Below are 18,349 nucleotides of genomic sequence, written 5' to 3'. Positions count from 1 at the left end.
TATTTTCTTAGAGAAAGGGAGAAAGAAGGGTGGGGACAGTCGTTCATCAAGACAGAAACAAGTATTGCTATGTCCACTTCTCTCACCCAAACAGCTGAGAGCCCCAGCACGGATCCGAAGGCACTTTCCCTTGATACTGGGTGACCTGACCCACTTGGGCCACAAGGAGTCTGTGGTATTTTGTGGACCCTGAAAAATATTAATCAGGGCACCCAGCCTGGCTATGGGAACAGCATGGCTGTAAAAACCCAACAGGAAAACTCAGGGCCAAATCCAGATGTTCCCTGAGCAGGGGCTCCCTTGGCAGTGCGGGATGGGGGAGTGCCAGGGCCTTTTCTGCGGGGCAGACACTGCTCGCATGCCATGGGGACTCAGAGGTGGCCCTGTGATGGAGATTGAAGTTCCACGGCTCCCCCAGCCACTGGGGAGAAGCTGCACGTACAGATTTCCATGCTTCCGGCTGCTGCCATGGCTGCTCAGTGCCCCCCGTAGAGCCCACGGCTGCATACGCCCATCTTCCCCTGCATCTAATGGATACTGCACATCAGAGGCAGTGGTAGGTGGGGAGATAAGGGGGAGAAGCTTTAAACATTGCCAGGTCAGCGCAACAGGAGGTAAGCCAGTACAGAGGCAGCAAGAACTACTGAAAGTTTTTGATATAGTCCCTGGTGGACTCCCCAATGCCTGTAAATGTTTCAAAGGGGGATCCCCTTTCTGCAGGCATGGAAATGTTTCAAAGGAGCCCAATCAGTGCAATGTTTCAAAGACCTCTGCTCTTTAAAAATTCCACCCCAACCACCCCCCTCCCAGCTGAAAACATTTCTAAACAGATCCCTTCCTGGCTAACCACAGCTGAGGAGGTCTGTTCTGCTGCTTACAGCCCTCCTACAGGCCCCAGTGTAAAATGAAACAAAACATCTACCATTTACCTCCTCTGGGGATGTATCCAGCTTGCTCCTTCCCCAGGGACCCTGCGCAGGACCCAGTGTGCCTCTGTGTTTGTGCACAGGATATAAAGGGCTAGAGTGCGGAAGGGTAATTTTTCAAAGCTGTGTGTGGGAGTAGCACTGGAAATTCCCTGCATACTGCTTTGAAAAAAATAAGCCCCCTACCTCCACGAATTATGAGCAGGGCCTCCGACTCCAGACTGAGGAGCTGAGAGGTTGAAGAGGGAGGCACAGCCAACTTAAGTGGTTGCACTTTTTAAGACTACAATGTAAGAAATATTGAATTCTTTAATCATATTACAGACACTGATACTTAAGAGGTGTTGCTGCTACAGACCAGGGATTCCTTTGTTGACAGTCACTTGAGCAGAATAAAACTGTAAGCAAGTGCTTAGGATACCTCAACTATTGATTTCGTGTTTCTCAAAGTATGAGAAGAAAGTGCTGCTGAGAGGTCTTGGATTTTCAAAGCCAAGGGTTTTTTTTACCTAAAAATAACATGTCAAGGCTAACTTCATTGTCTTGGCTCACTTCAAATTCAAAAGAGAGATAAAAATCTCTCCCTGGAAATGCTTATCCTACTCAAACTCTTATCTTAGATTGGTATCAATCATTCATTTTCCCCAGACAGTATCTCAATGACTATATTAAACCAGACACCTTAATTTTAGACAGATACAAGTTCATTGAGATGAATCCAGCCTTAAGCTCCTGGGGACACAGTCTCAGGACAAGCTTCCTGCCACCCCCCAAACACCCATATGTTCACTCTGGGATCTCAGTGCTCCCCCAGCACAAACAAATCCTCATCTGTAGATCTTAAATTGACAACAATGGCATTAATAATCCCTGTGACACAGACCTGGGCTGCAGAAACAGCTAAATTAGCTTCTTTCTCTCACTGCCCATCTGGCTAGACTTGGTCTAATACAGAGAAGTGAAACTCTTGCACTTTGTATTTTATAAGCGATAAACCAGCCTGAGCAGTAAGGAGGCACGTGCCCATCTCTTCTATGGCCTGAGTAAGGGATCAAGGCTCTCAGGCTTTGAACAAAGGGCACAGGAGCAAGTCCAAGAGGCAATCCATCACTCTCCTTACTATTACTGACTCAGCACTATGCAAATCAACAGCAAAAATCTGCACAGCATTTATTGGTGGAGAAATGGTGACATCTAGCCTCAACTTTCCCCTTCAGTATTCCCTGGTAAAGAACAAATACCAAGAGCAGACTCACTGGCAACACCTTTTTGGAAGCAGTTACAAGTCCTGAAGGAGAGGGGGCCCAAGCGCCTTGTGAACTGAGATGCCCAAAGCGGGAGGAAGCTTGGCTCCATATTGAAGGTTTCTACACTTCACTTTTTCCTAAACTGCACCGTGAAAAGAAGTGATGACTTGAGCTTAATGAACATTCTCAGTCTATATCTCAGCAAAGCAACACAAAGACATGACACCACAATGGAATAATCACACATTTTCTTACCATGTCCTGGTATTTACAGTGTTCTAGGTGTACGGAACTGAGTCCATATGCACCTTTATAGAGTTCTTCCAAATATGTGTAATAACTTATGCACAGCTTCAAGGAAACAAGAGGTACAGTTTTCACAAACAGCAGCACCACACTTTTCTCAGCTTCCTATGTCTTCTACTACTGTTGTTTTCCAATAGAACTAATAGTGAACCTTGTAATGTTATATATATCATCATGTATTATTCCAGACAGCACTAATTTGGGGATATACATAAATAAACTTCACACATCAGTTACTGGAAAATGAAGAAATTACATCTTTCCAAAAGGAAAAAGAATTCCCCTCTCGAATCAAGCAGAACCTTAACTCAGCACTTCATGACCTTTTATGATTTGAAAATCATTTATTAGCTACTGGATCACAAATTAAGTTGAAACAAGTGTTAAGCTTGCCTAAGGACTTCTTTCTTTCAGGCTGCTTAAAAAAAATCTAGGGGGGAGCTACATGAAATCACTATGGTCCAATTAACAAGGATCTCACTCTTCAAGCTTGCAAACAAGAGATTACATTAACACCTGCTACAAAAGCAAACATTTTTAGATATCTTCATCTTAACCTGCTTGACATTGACTTCAAACTCCTGCTTGGCTCTCAGATGAAAATTATTGTGACTGACATGTATATTTTTCATTTGGTGGTGGGGTTGCAAAGACTGTGTTAGTCCCTATTTCTCTGTCTCTGGTCTTTATGCATAATTCACTTCAAAGACAATAGGAGTTACATACATGCATTGATGTGAGAATAATTTCCTAAACATAAAGTTGTTGAAGGAAAGCCATTATGCTTATGGGAGATAAATGCTGCATGTGAACATATGAGACACACAGAGTGTGTTGTAGGGTCCTTGATGGATCTCATCCAACATATGCCTACAGTGGCATGTGTAAGTAACTCCTTCGTGGTCTATGCATCAAAATAAACCGACCTCTTGGGCCAACACATATATTTATAACATCTGTACAGACATTTCTTTGCATTCACCAGAAAAGCAACCACACAGATGCAGCAGAAATACAACCCATCAGATTACAATAACACTTCACTACAAACTCTTGCAACAGGAGTGTAATAGAAGGCAGAAAACAATGATTTTAAAACACTTGTACGTCTGAAAAGTTGAACTTTCTGAAGTCCAGAATTGTTGGAAAAAGAAGAGAAAAAACCCACCGAAATAACTCTGTAAGTGTTTTGTTTTGACAATGTTCCTCAGGAATTCACCACACTTAGCTGGGAAAATGCTAGCAGTTAAATCTATTCAATGTCATGACATACAAAATTGAAACATAATTGCTCCTAAGTGGTTGACAACTGGCAAGTACTTTTTACATGGATAGAGAGAAATTTATGCTATCAAATGGAAGATACTGTCAAAAGTTTGATTTTAATATAAATGAAAATGCTACACGAGGACTCAAAAGGATAAGGAAAAAAGCTCAGCAGTAACACTTTTATAACCACATATTTAAAAAGCTTTGAAGTGAAGAATCATTACATCAAAATCATTTTCCTTGAAAGATAAAAAAAATAAATTACAGCATGAATATTAACAAGTTATTAGAATAGTGAATTTCAAAGAGTAGCAAAAAACAAGCAGCCGATGAGTGGCCTAGTTTAAAGAATGTCTTACCAATCATATGGTTAGCGACATGGATTTGTATCTCTCTCTCATTCTCAAAGGTCATCTGGCACTTGATGCATTGATAGGTCTTTTTCTGTTTAATAATCAAAAAGAGATTAGAGAAAACTGCACTGTAGCATAAGGCAAGTGAGATCATGAATACAGCATGTTACATGCTTCAACTTTCCTCCACTGAGGCCTTTTCTGCTCATAAATCCCCAACAAGACATCATGTTGGGCTTGGCTTTTCTGGGACCATAAATACAATCTCTAATTAAGAGCCTGCTTTGGAAGAATTTTTAATTTCAACTTAAAAAATTTCAAATGATAGTACTTGAAAATCTGATTGAGTACTTGAGCCATAATGAGATTGCTCAAATCATTTAACCCATTGCAGTAAAAATTCCTGCAGAGTGAAGTAAAAGACATTGAAAGGTAATACAACAGGCAAAACACCTACAGTTACTTGCAGAAGTGAAGGACAAGAGGAAAAAATACATTTTGTAATAGTCTCCCATCAGAAATCCTGGAAAAACTGAATTACCACAAAGCATTGTTTCCTAGAACAATCTGTTGTGTATTTTCTCCATCTCAAAGTGTCATACCAGGGAGGCTTAGCTGCACAAGTCAGGAGACAGTGTGAAGAGGCAATTACATGAACCATTTATTCAAATAGGGAAAATAGGGTTTGCACTCAGATTGACAGTGGTGCGTGTACTTGTGCAACATGACAGGAAAAAATCCAAGAAATCTTTTGTAGAAATTAAAATGCATGTGGATGAGTTAGACATCCAAGTTGGAAAAAACAAAACCAAACCATGAATGCTAGACTTTTCTACACTTGCAAAAACTCATTTCCCAAAGCAGGAGTGTGGTGCTTGAGTCTAATGTGCATGCTCATTTCCTGCATGAGAATATGCTATCTAAATAGACATCTTTTGACATACAGTTTAGAAAAATCGGGCCTTTCGTGCTTACTTCCTCCTAGAGAGTAACTCCTACTGCAACACTTCCCACAAGCCATAAGCATGAACATGTGGTCCATATCCTTACGACTAGAGAGGATGGCAGCAGAACATACGTGAAACCTCTGCATGCTGGCCGCAAGCTCAGTTAGCCAAGGAATGGATGAGAACCCCCAGCCATTAGCACTGAGAAAACCAATTCAGTAAACAACACCCTTTCTTGAAGCAAAATATTTTGCAGGGGGTTTTTTTGTGCACTTTTAGCACATTATTTTTCTTACAGCCTCCACCCCACACCTAGGTATAGAATCCATTTTTAGGACAGAAGTAATAAGTCAGAAGTTTTGAGTTAAACAGAGGAGTTGCTGTCACCCCCTCTGCGCATGGGATCCAATTTCCTCAAGCACCTGCTGAGGAAAGAACAAATTAGGTGCTGCCAAGAGCTTCTTAACTACTTCCCATGTCATCAATGGCAACAAGTTAGCCTGCTGGAGGTTAATCAACATGCTGTAATACCATAATAACAAATGCACCAGTCTATGGATGTCATGCATATTCCGTGAATTCTGTATGCAGTACGTGTTTGCATATAAGCAGGGCTTTCTAGGCTAAAATAACAATGGGTGATTAACATGATAATAGGAAGAAGGCTATAGTCCATTGGCCGAAACCTGACACAGCCAACTGTATAAAAGGAAATAGTTTGGATTGGCTACTTATGCCTAGGCAGCTCAAGAAAGTATCCTCCTGGAGTCCATTCGGAAATCAAGGCCATTAATGGAAAAGCAGCTGGATTTCTGTAGCACTCTTTCTTGGGAACCTACGCCAGCAGACAAGCACAGCACGCATACATACACATGTCCTCTCAAACACACTGGCATACACATGCTGAGGGCTCCTAACTTTAAAAACAAAACAAAACACCAAAAATCTTGGAAAACAAAAATGGGATGGGGTGGTGAATGATTCATGTGGTCACATTTAAAACTTGAAACCTTCCTCTTTTTTTAAACTACAAAGCTAAGTTCTGTGCCTTGTTCTACACTTATCTCTGTTATGAGGGTTCCCTAAGTAACTAGCTAAAAAGGACAATATTACAGCTCAACTCTATTTCAAACCTTTAAAGTTATATTAAACACAGACAAATGATTCATTTTTTTTAATTGATTTTGGTGCTTCTGAAAGCTACTTACTAACAGATCTGGAGACAGGATGTCTTTGTTTATCCACAGACCCAGCGCAAACTCCTCCACACCATTTCACAAACTTATAAAACACTCTGCTTGGCGTGACCACCCCTCACAGAAGACAGATTTCAGACTTCCTCTGAGTATTGTCTTCAGCCTCAACTGAGACACACGCATGGAAAACAGCAGATGGCTCTTGTGATAGGGTACCCTAGTTGAGACGATGGCTCTTGTGATAGGGCACCCTAATTGATACAGAGTGATGTTAATAAACAGCCTCATACAGGCCACAAAATAACTATAGCTAGATTAGCACCCAACTGTATACGCAAGAGATGGAAGAGCTGATTTTTTGGCTCGTTAATAATTCTATTCAAAAGAATGTCACAAAACCAGACTTCCATTCTCAGTAAAACATTGAGCACTAGTTTCAATAGAAAGTTGTGCTATTTATGGTACTAAATATGTTCTGCTACCATTTCTGTGGGTATCATGGCTTCACGAACTTTATTAATAAGGTCAGTTATCCTCTCTTACAGTTCTGTCTTCACAAGTGGTGACAACAAAGTTGCCCAGACTCTGAGGAGCTAACAGAGTCCAGGTGACTGCATCTAGGTGAACGAGAGACCAGACAAACAGGCCTGCAGCTGAGGCCTCAATCCCCATTAAGTCAAGATATTTAATTCTAATCCTGGCACAAAATAGTAGTAATAACAACAGAGGGTTCTGGTTTCTTTTCTGAAGTAACTATTGTTCCCATGGGTTTTCCAGACTGTCCTCCTTTAAATCTGGAAATGGTTTCCTGTTCTACAAAGAAAATATTCCTCCATTCAAGTGGATTTACAAGGGAAGAGAAGGGGTGTGGGGGAGAACAAAGAGAAGGAATTGAGTCCAAGAAAGTGTACAGGAGAAAAGGAACTGAGTAAAGGAGCACAACAGGGTTGATTCTTCTAACTTTCTATGCAACCTCCATTGCCACGTTCTCCAGTCCAAATAACCTATGTGGGCCTAAAATAGTAACACTATTCAAGAGGGAAATTTAATTGAAGTCTAAGCATTTGCTACTGTTGATGTTACACAAGCATTGTTCATGATAACTATGGTACAAAATAAGGATAAATCTGTAAAAGAAAGAGCAGCTTGAAACGTGACTGTTTCCAGTATTACAAGTGGCAATGATAAATCTCAATACTAGACAACTAGTCATGTTTCTCAAGACATGTGCATTCCTCTAGAAGATGTTAAAGGAATTAATAAAATGTATTCAAAACTAAAGCTCATACGCATAGAAGTATGTTCAGAAAAACACGAAAGCATTACCTCTGATGCAATCATAATAGAATAAAAAAAGGTCTTGAGTTACACATGTGCCAGATACTGGAATGGTACCTCTACTTGTGATGTTCATCTAAAGAAATACTTTTAGTCCTATCCAAACAGAATAGCTCACGTAAAACTATGAGGATCAAACACAAATTGATGTTAGAGCAATCTTTTACTACTAAGGTGTATTTTATTTATTCACGTTAGTGATGTCCCTTACGGAAGGCCATTGGCTTGCCTTAAAATCCCCTAATAACAAATCCTCCAACGCAGATGTTGCCACGTACACAAGGCAAAAACTTTGTCCATCTGGAAATCTATCTTTGTTAACCATCATGATTGGATCCTAGTTAAATGTCCTAGAAACACAGGTGATCAATTCACAGACACTTCTTCCTGATTGTTTGCCATACTAAAAGTTAAATGATGAAGACAGAATACAGCAGCATTTTCAAGGGTTTTCTTTCATTCTCATGGATAAAAAAAAACACCAAACCCCAAAATTGCCAAGCAATTCTGAGTGCTTTTTGATCCTCATCTATCTATCTCCAACTGATTTTCAGAACAAAACCTCTAAAAATTCAACAGTAAAAACCTCAAAATATAACAAAATATTCATACTCCCTTTGTGGTGCTATATCCGTGTGCATATATACAGATGCCTTTACATATAGTAAAAAGGAATTTTTGTTTTTCTCCTGTTTTTTTCTTCCCAAATATTTTAATTTTTTATTCATCAAGTACTAATATTTTTTTTCTTCCTTCCTTTCACTTCAGAGGTAAATCTTCATTTAGTTTTTTTTATGAAATTCCTTTAGGCTTCCATGCTCACTTCTTCAATTTGAAAAGTATAACTGCCGGTGGAGCGATTTCCGACACTGAAAGAAGTTATGGATTTTGTACGTCAGCATCATCTTTTTCATTTGCTTGGATCTACTTAAAATCTAATGTCCCTATATTTTCTTTATGACTGTACCTTGTTCTAATCTTCAACTGCTTTTCTGTTTAAGAAGGAAAAATCAATAAGCATTTAAAAAAGAAATGCATACGTGCTCAAGAATTGGAAAGAAGCAGCTCTTCTCTCGACATCAGCAGATTACTCTGCACGCATTGTGCACTTAAGATTGCTCCAGTAAAACGGTATTTTACCTGTGCGCAGCATGCTAACAAGATGTCAAGAAAGATCATGTTCAACTTGCTTAGCTTTGGTGTGAAGCCAATGAAGTTAAGTAAACACTGTTCTTGAAATACAGAGATTTATCACCATTTAAAAGGCAGGGTAATTCTTTGAAAACCCCTGTGCTAGGCAGACACAAAGGACACTCATTGCCTTGAGAAAAACACCAGTAGTTTCCACGTGAACTGATACCAGAATTCAGGTCTTGTACCTATAATGAAGGGTAAGATAATGAATTATTCCTAATAACAATATATCTATTCTTGGGATGCATACCATAAAGGTCTCTGATATTGGTATATGTGCAGGCCATAGACACCTGTTGAAGGTAGCATTTGCCATCATCACAAATGCTGATTTTTCATTATCTTCTACAAAGGAACTAAGACCTTTCCTCACGGGATGAAATTCAAAGCATTTACCTTATTGAAGAACTTAAAAGTCTCCCTTGAGAGAACAAGTATGGAAGCTGTCACTGAAAAGAAAGAGTTAAAGCAAGAAATAAGAGCAAAATATGGCAATGAATTCTACTTATGACCGTCAACAGAAAAGTAAAGGTAATACTTTAGGCTATAGGCATGGCTATATGAAGTAAGAATTAGTCCTATGTAAAAGAACAGAGGTGTTTTAAAGAACTTAGAAGAAAATAAAAGCCTGAGGAGGAGGAAGGAGAATGACCTAGCCAGAGTCCCAGCCAAACTCTCAAAAGTTATCACACCGAAGGAGGGATATTTCCATTTCTCATTCTTCTGCAGAATTAGGCATGTGTGTCTGGAGGCTTAGTCGCACACTCACCGCACCCAGAGGGAACAATACCCAGTTGTTTTACTAAAAAAGCAGTGGGAAAAAAAAAATTAAACTTTCTGTGGGATTTGTTCAGAAGCCTGGAACAAGGCACTGAGGCCAGTGGGTGCCAGGGCAGGCAGTGCTATGCTCCAAGCTGGCTGCGCACAGTTCAGCTCGGCTGGACACTGCCGCCCAGCATGCTCCGGCGCTGAGCCAGGGCTAACAAGTCCCGCTGGGGACACAGCCTGCACCAGCTCTATTGGAGGCATCTCAGCCTGCGTCCTCAGGACGTACTTAGGGTCTCCTCTTACTTACTGAGCCTCTGGTGTTCTAGTTGAATGGTATTTTCTGGTTCTTTTAATGCAGGAAGATGTGTTTGTGGGTGCTTTAATTAGCAGATTGACATAAACAGGCATCTATGGCTGGAATTATTCATTAGGAGTTGGGTGCCTAATTTCCTTAGATACTTTTGAAAATCTCACCCCATCATGTTTAATTAAAAATGTCAGATGATATCAATACTCAGATGTGTCTGTTGTTGGTCTCCCGAGAAGATTTCCAAAATCTACTTCTCATTCCATCTGTTCCTGACAGAGGAAGGACTGACTTGGCCCATTCTTGAACCAAAACGTCAACAAATAATTTTAAAAGACTATAAACTGCAAATTATATTAATCTCCTGAGTAAGCTTCTGAAACCTTACTTGGATCTGCATGTTCCCAAGTATCTTGTAAGCTAAGAAATGGGAAAGCAGGGTATCTGCGGACATTAAAGGACAGCACACTGATAGGTAACCTGCATTAGACAATAATTTCCAGATTTGCTAAGAAAACTACTTATCTTACAGGATTTTAAAATAACTTTTAAATTCATACACACACACACGCACAAGCATACACGTATGCACACAGACATCCAAGTAGCCTCACAACATTCACTCTGATAGACATTCATAAGGACAAGCTCTTTAGCATAGAAATTTGTTTTAGGTGGGAATTTGGGGGTTAGGGTGGAATTCACTACATTTTTGCTCAAAAGTTCCTTTATCCTCCTGCTTGTGTTTAGTTCCCTAGTAAGAAATAATCTCATTCCTCAAGTATGACAGATCAGATTTTCTTGGGGCGGGGGGGGTATGGCAGGTGGCGATGGTGGCGTTACTCAGCATCTCCTTTTTTCATGGAAATCCTCCAGCTTTTCCAGATCTACCAGTTCAGTAGCATCAGAATTCATGGACAAACTCAATACCCACCGTTCAAGTGTCTCAGCTCTCTGTTGGTAAATCTAGGGCAGTTTTATGATAAAAAATCTGATGCACTGCCACTAGAAATCTAGAAGCCTGCAAGTCTGAGCAACATCTAATTTTTCTATCTGGTTACTCTACCTTTCCTCCTGTTTTGTTGGGTTTTTTTAGTAGAACAAGTAATTTTATAAAGTGACAGTTTAAAATAAAATAACATCAGATCAGTTCTCAGTTACATTGAAGGTCTACATTTTATCCCTCAGACATTTTAAAGTTCAGCTGTACTTACTCTGGGAACAGGGGATGTCTGGGTACCTTTCCTTTGGCCACTAGTCTCAGGTGTCAAGTCTCGGTGGTCTACCTGAATGTGGCTCTCTAGGTCTTCAGCACTTTCAAATTTGACACTACACTCTGGACACCTCAGACTGCCACATGGTCTCTCATTCACCTCCTGTGGAGTCAAGCCTGAAGACTGTCCATTGGTGCTCCTGGTCATGCATCCAGCACACAGGCCATAGGGAAGGCCATTCACATCCAACTTTACCAAGTCCTGCTTATTCCGGAACTCCTTCAAGCACAATGCACACTTGTAGAGTTTTTGCAAGGCCTGGCCATTGGGCGACGAGGTTGCAGAGTTTCCTGCCAATTTCTGCATATGGAATGTCCCATGAATTTTCAGCTCAAGGGTAGAGGTGACCGTCTGCATGCAGACAACACAACGAAACCCAGTGAGGGAGTTTCTGAGATCTGGATGCATCTGGCAGTGCTCAATAAATTCCTCCTCGCTTTGCAGCGGCATTTTGCAGATCCGACATGTCCCCGTATCCAAACTCTTGCTGTGAGTGACTTTGTGCTCCGTCAGGGTCAGGAGTGATGGGAAGCGTTCCCCACAGATGGGGCACATGTAGTGCTTAGCTGGGCCTCGATGGGTCTGCATGTGCTCTCTCAGGCCATTTTCTGAGAAAAAGGTCCTTGAGCAGATATTACACTTGTGGCTACCTTTGATGAATTCTGCTTTCTTCCTAGAACAGTCATCCTCCCCAGGCCTGATGTTATGATCTCTCAAACGATGGTTTTGCAAGAGGACTTCCATAGTGTAGGCAGCCCCACAAATGTCACAGCCATACATAGGCTCAGAAGCATCTACATCATCCTCACTGGCTTCATGACTGTTGGAAGTATCTGGATTCTTCATTAACATATTCTGGATATCTGCCCCTTCTGTCTTCTTATTTGTTGGGGTCATGCCATTAGCTGTACCATTTTCAGCGCTAGCATCAAAAACACAATGTTTTTCCCGCAAGTGCTTTTCAAGCAAGATGATGGCATGAAAAGCTTTGCTACAAAACTTGCAGTTGTACTTTTTGCTGTGGGTTGTGATATGGCACTGCAGTTCTACCTCTGTGCTAAAGGTTTCACCACAGAAGATGCATTTGTGAGACTTTGACGGATTCCCCAAGTGACTATGCTTCACATGGATCTGAAGATCCACCTCCTTTCTAAAATCCCAGTTACAGGCTGTGCAACGATACATCTTCTTTTCATTGCTATGCTTGACTGCCAGATGCACTTGGATAGATACCTTGGAATCAAAAACTTCTTGGCAAAGGGTGCAGTGATACAACACAAAAGTATGCATGTCCAACAAATGCTTCTGCAAATCATCCACCGAAGAAAACTGTTTGTCACAGCTCTCACATACATAATGAGTTGACGTTGTCATGTAATGTACAGTGAGATGTTGCAGAAGAGACTCCTGGGAATCAAAGTCTTCTTTACACTGAGGGCAAGACTGTTTCCTCAAGAGCAACTCCAAATGCAACTTTAAATGGGTTTGAAAACTTTCAAAATTTGAGAACTTCAGATCACACTGATTACATGGGTATTCACCATTAGACACTGAGTTTACGCTAGCAGAAAGCCGCTGCCTTTTAGGGGAAGAGACTTCAACATCAGAAGAAACTGGACTCTGCTCTGCTTTTGACTTCTTATTGTGTGCCAGAGGAATGTTCTTGTGGTTTTCTTTAATATGCTTTGTAAGCTTCAGGATGGAGCCAAAAATGGGGGAGTTTGTGCAATAAGGGCATGAATAAACTTCCATAAAAGACTGTGTTGGCTGAATGACAGGGGAATCCAATTTTGAATTTCCTACATTGCAGTGAGTCTGCTGAATATGTTCAGTCAAGGTTGCTTCAGTCAGAAAGCCCATGGAGCACTGGTTACAGAAGAAAGCATTGTTGCCATCTTGAGGGGTAGCGTTTGGGCCACAGTGAGTAATACGGATGTGTTCTTGTAAGCTATTGATATCTGCAAACATCTCTGGGCAGTAGTTACAGTGAAAGGCAGAAATGTTGCTAAACTGCATCATGGGATAGGCATGGTTTTTGTGCACCTTTCTCACGTGTTCATTCAAGTTGTACAGTGTAGGCATGGAATCAAGGCAGATCTGGCACGTGTGGCTTTGCTGAGGTTTGTCTGCATGAATGGTCTTCAGATGAATCTCCAGAACAGCAAGGCTGTTGAAGTCACGCTTTGAGCAGTATGGGCAGCTGTAAGTAACTTTAGACCAGTTCTGGCCTTCCTCTCTGTCCACAGACCTGATTTTCTTTTGTCCTCTCAAAGGCTTTAAGGTCGAATCTGGAGTGGAACCTCTTTCCACTGATGCACTGGAGTCGGGCGTTGCGCTGCTCATGGATGCCACACTCCCCAAGACTGGGTCAGGGCTGATGCTGTGATTGCTGGAGTCAGGTTGTCTGTGGCTGTCCAAATGGCAATAGACTTCCTCCACTGAAGAAAACTGCTCCGGGCACATAGGGCACTTGTGTTTTTTGTTGGCATGGGCTTGATGAATGTGTGAGAGCAGCGAGTTTTCGTCTGCAAATACTTCAGGGCAATGAATACACTGCAAATCTGCCTTCTCGGAAAGCTGTGGGTGGCGTGTCATTACGTGCTTCTCCAAATCTTCAGTCTGACTGAATGTCTCTTCACAGTAATCACACATAAAATCATCCTTCTTCACCTCTTTCTCACTCTTTGCCATATGTTCCTTGTTCTTTTTATGAGCTTGCATGTGACTCTGCAACGAGCTGGTAGATGAAAACCCACGTTTACACACAGTACACTTGAATGGTTTGCTGGAGCTGTGGGTTTTCAGGTGAATTTTGAGGTGGTCGCTGCGAGAGAACGCAGCCTCGCATTCATGGCAATGGTACTTTTTATCCCCTGTGTGGAGCTTTATGTGGCGATCCCTACTTCTCTTGTGCTTAAAAAGCCGGCTACAGTAGGTGCATTTGAAAGGTAGTTTGTCACTGTGGATCTGCTCGTGCCTTTTAAGGTAGCTCAGGCGAATGAAGGACTTATCACAAAACTGACAGGGATACGGCAGGCCAGTCCCCCCTTCCTCCTCCCCGATGCCGAGATCACACCCATCTCCTATCATCTGAGTGGGTGATGCAACATCTTTGCTGGAGGGAGATGAAGCCACCCAGGAGAGTTGTGGGTCGTCATCACCATCTGTAATGGGAAAGCAGAAAGGAGATTAAAAACAATTCCCAGTGCATCTGTGAAATAAGGACAAAGCTCCCAACAACACTATGGGCTTCTGCTACTACAGCAGTAAAAAAAAAAAATCAACTAAAAAAAAAATCTCTTGAATTTCAAAGGAGGTTTGAGAGAGAGAAATAAAAATATAGTTGTACACATAATTCACAAATATGCTAACATATAGTATTAATAAAAAGCATTTTTCTTTAGCAGGTTTAACACCTGCTCACTCTACTGTAAAGCAATAAACAATGAATAAAGAAAGCAAAACACAATGTGCAATGAAGCAATACAAACACTTTGAAAAGCTACAGTGTTAAGTGATCACCTGTGATTTTGTGGGTCTTTTTAAATGCTATATCAAGATGATTTTGAGTAATGTCTCCATTAAACAAAACACTTCAGTTCTGTCTCAAAACTGTAACAGAATGAAAGGCTGCTAAAAGCAGAGTCAAACATCCAGGTGAAATAAAAGCATTAGATTTGAGACAGCTCAAGAAAATTGGAGAAAAAATCTGCACTATTAGGTGTAATTCATTCGTATGAAAGGTAATGTTGCCTGCCTGGTACAAAACCAAATAAATTAAAAAATCCCAGAAAATCACCATTGGAGATCCCAAGACATCACAAAAGAATCAGCTTCAGGATAAACCAACAATGGCCCAGCCTCTGTTTTAATAACTATTTCCTTTGCTCAATATGAGACTTTGGAAAATATTTTATAATTTGATATTACCATAAAGAAACACAGTACTAACTCCAGCAGCAAAACAGTCATTTTAGGAAAAATACATAAAATGTTGGCAGCTTTCATAAACAGAATTGTTAACAAGAAACAGAAGAGAGCAAGTTCAAATATTCTAATTCCAATAAATGTAGAGATGTTGAGTGAAGCAAAAATGCCACTAGTCTGATATAAAACTGAGCCACGGAATGAAGCAAAAATAAAATCCATGTAAATGAGGGAAGGTGCTGACCACATATGCATTTGTAGACTCAAAAAAGGAACCAGTTCTCCAGATACATTGTCCTTATAAAACATTTAATGTTCCTACTTCAGCTCTTACTAAAACAAACCAATAAAAAAATCCCCAACTGTGCATGTAGGCTGCCACACGCGCAGTCCTTGTGCCTGCCAACTGCAGTCACCAGGCGGAAAGGAGCACATGTACGGTGGAGAAGCTCTCAAAGAAAGGCTCAGCTAATGAGGGTATCACCACCATGAGAAGCTAGCTCCTGTGGCACCGTTTGCTTTGGCAAAGACCTCCTTCTGTATCCCAGGAAAAGAGAGAGCAGGGCTACCTGGGAAAAACTAACCAAATAATCCCGCACTGAACAACTCTTCCCACATGCCAGGGCTGCCTGTTCTCCGCGATGCGTGGGTCAGGCACCTGCTTCCCTCGCCCCATGCTCCCCAGGGAGCTCTGCTCCCCCTTTAGCTAATTCTCCCGCTCCAGTGCAATGCTGGACACCAAGAAGGCGCTTCCTCCTGCTCCCAAAATGCACCCTGGCTCTCTGCAAGCACCAACTCTTCTAAGATGCTCAAGGTATTTGTGCCCAACTAACTCCTCCAAGCCTGGCTGAGCCTGAACCTAAATCGCAGGCGATGAGCCCCTGATTTTTACATAAACTTTTCTCAGGCTTCATTCCCCAACCGGTCTCTCTCTGCGGCTGCAACAAAGCCTCCTGTTCCCAACCTAAGCCCCTTCCGCTCGCCCCGCTGCCGGCACAGCCTCGCTCTGCCCTGGGGAGCCCCGTCCCCCCAGCTCTGCCGCCAGCCGCACGCGGGGCTCCGTCCCCACGGACCTGTGGCCACGGGCCGGCGGAGGGAAGGAGGCAGCCGGCTGCCAGCGCCTGGATTAGGGGCCCCGGGGAGGTGCTGGTAGCTCAGGGCTGGCTAATTCCCTCCTCTCGCCAGCTGGGCTCCTCCAGGGGAAAGGAGACAAAGGGGAGCAAGAGGGGGATGCTGGGCCTGAACTAGGGCAGCACATGTTGCGTTTGCTACCACTACGGCTGTCTATCGGGGAGGGAAAAGAAGAAAAACAACAACAGGGGAAAAAAGCACACCACCATTGTGTTATTTACTGCTTGGGCGTACTGGCTGTAATTAAAACTCATTTAAAATGTCCCCTTTGCAGAAACTATTATAACATATGCATTTTAAGCATCTTCCCTTTTGCAGCCAGACTACTCGTGCCTTGCGCAGGGCCGCAGCACACAGAGGAAGGACTGCACCGGAGCACTTAAAACGGCTCCAGTGAATAAAGCTGCACTGTTCAGCTTTGAAACTGTAGATCCAATGGGTCAAATCCAGTGGTAACACAGGCTGGGCCAACTGCTTTAACTGTGTTACGTCCATATGTGCTTAGGCCATCCATTACATTTGCCCACCATGCAAATCGAACAAATCTCTTAGAAGGTCTCTTTTTCCTCTGAAACGAACCCATCTACCTCAAAATGCACTCTAACATTCAAATAGGGCCAGTTCCCCTCCAGCTGCTGCTCTTCAAACATACTGGGCTATTCAGAAAACAAAATCAAAGAAAGCTGGTATTACTTTGTGAGTGATGCACAAAGGCATTGCTGTGCTAATGTAATTTGGATTCAAAAAACTTAACATTTCTCAGATTGAAAAGCTGGGTTTGTAATAAAAATGGAAGCATTTACATAGACAGTTGAAAGCAAAGTTTGTCTCCTTTTGTTAGCTTGATTTAGACTTTTCACCGATTTTCATGTTTAACTTCTGGATTCTTTTTATTGCACTGTTTTCTCATACTTTTACAATTTAAAAAGAATTAGGAAACTGGAAGCCCCAGAAACAACCTACCTTGACTTCCTTACAAACAAGATACTAAATTACTAAAACCTAAACTGAAGAAATTAGGGAAACTCATTATCATTAATCTCTTTATGAAATGAAAAATAGCCCTGTTAATTTTAACTTGCCATATTAAATTGAAGAAAAGACCTATAATGAACTGAGAAGGAAATTCTAAGGTATTTTACCACAGTAATATTTTAGTGGGAGGATATATTTTAGATGTGGTGTGACATGTCTGGCAATGATGGTTAGAATAATAATTCTACATTAATGCAATCAAAGGAATGTAGCAGAATGAGAAAAATCACTTTCAAAAAGGAGATTAAAGTCATTAAAAATGGCTAATCCTGCAAAGTGGGACTGTTCTAAAATAGAGAATCACATGGCTGGTGCAAGGCTTTTGTCATTTGCGCATAAGAGAATCAAAACAAGTATTAAAAGGGTAAGAAAATTCAATAAAAAGTTTAATTAGGAAAAAAAGAGCATTAAGGAAGCTTCAGAATGTCAGTAGTCCTCAGGATATATGTGCAGGTCATCAAGCTTAAAGGGCCAAACTTGATAATCAATCTCGAAGTGGTACAGTAATTTAGCAACTTAATGTTCAGCACGTTTATGGGACTGCAAGCATTTATCATCATCACCGAGGAGCTAATTCTAGCCTCAATGCATTCAATAAATGTATTTTTCCTTCTAATAAGAGCAATTTGGCCAAACTGCAGTATAAATCATACTTCATTCTCTGTTTATCTTCCAGATAACATGAGCCAAGTTCGGAAATACACTTATGCAGCTAAAACAATAAAATGAAGTCTTAAAAAGTGTGATCTCTCTTAGAAAGGAGGCAAACAGCGCATCACACGATTGCCAGGAGTAAGCAGCACTGTCATCTCGGCATACACTGATAACATTGATATATTTATTATTTCAAAGTTATTTTGCTAATAGAAATAAAATCGACCAGACAAAAGTTCACAGTCCCTGCAAACACTTTCCCCCATCTCCCTGCTCAAACCTAGCTGGAAACATTACGCTCCCACTAGACTTTGAGCCGAGCCGCATTTGAAGAGGTTGCAGAGGGACAGGCTTGCTCAGCTGCCTGGTCCCAGCCCTGGGGTCAGCATTCATGGGCAGTGCCTGCACAAACCCAGGTTACCCCTCAGCCAGCTGCTTTTTCTCTTAAGAACAGAGAAGAAAGAAAAGAAAGTCTTT

At 41.5% G+C, this 18,349-nt stretch overlaps 1 protein-coding gene across 1 annotated transcript in view; it reads right to left on the bottom strand.

Moving 5' to 3' along the window:
• ZNF423 (zinc finger protein 423) overlaps positions 1-18,349 on the bottom strand; it is a 164,739-nt gene that overhangs the window by 86,001 nt on the left and 60,389 nt on the right. Inside the window, exons 3-4 of the mRNA XM_086468823.1 lie at positions 11,066-14,289; positions 4,108-4,192 (exon numbers count right to left, since the gene is read on the bottom strand). Of these exons, the coding sequence (XP_086324949.1) occupies positions 4,108-4,192; positions 11,066-14,289 (3,309 nt within the window). The remainder of the gene's footprint in view (positions 1-4,107; positions 4,193-11,065; positions 14,290-18,349) is intronic.

The sequence above is a fragment of the Leptosomus discolor genome, chromosome 8 (genome assembly GCF_034619465.1).
Source record: "Leptosomus discolor isolate bLepDis1 chromosome 8, bLepDis1.hap2, whole genome shotgun sequence".
NCBI classification, from domain to species: Eukaryota; Metazoa; Chordata; class Aves; order Leptosomiformes; family Leptosomidae; genus Leptosomus; species Leptosomus discolor.
The sequence above is the reverse complement of the archived record's forward strand: the minus strand, read 5'-3'. Positions and strand labels throughout refer to the sequence as shown.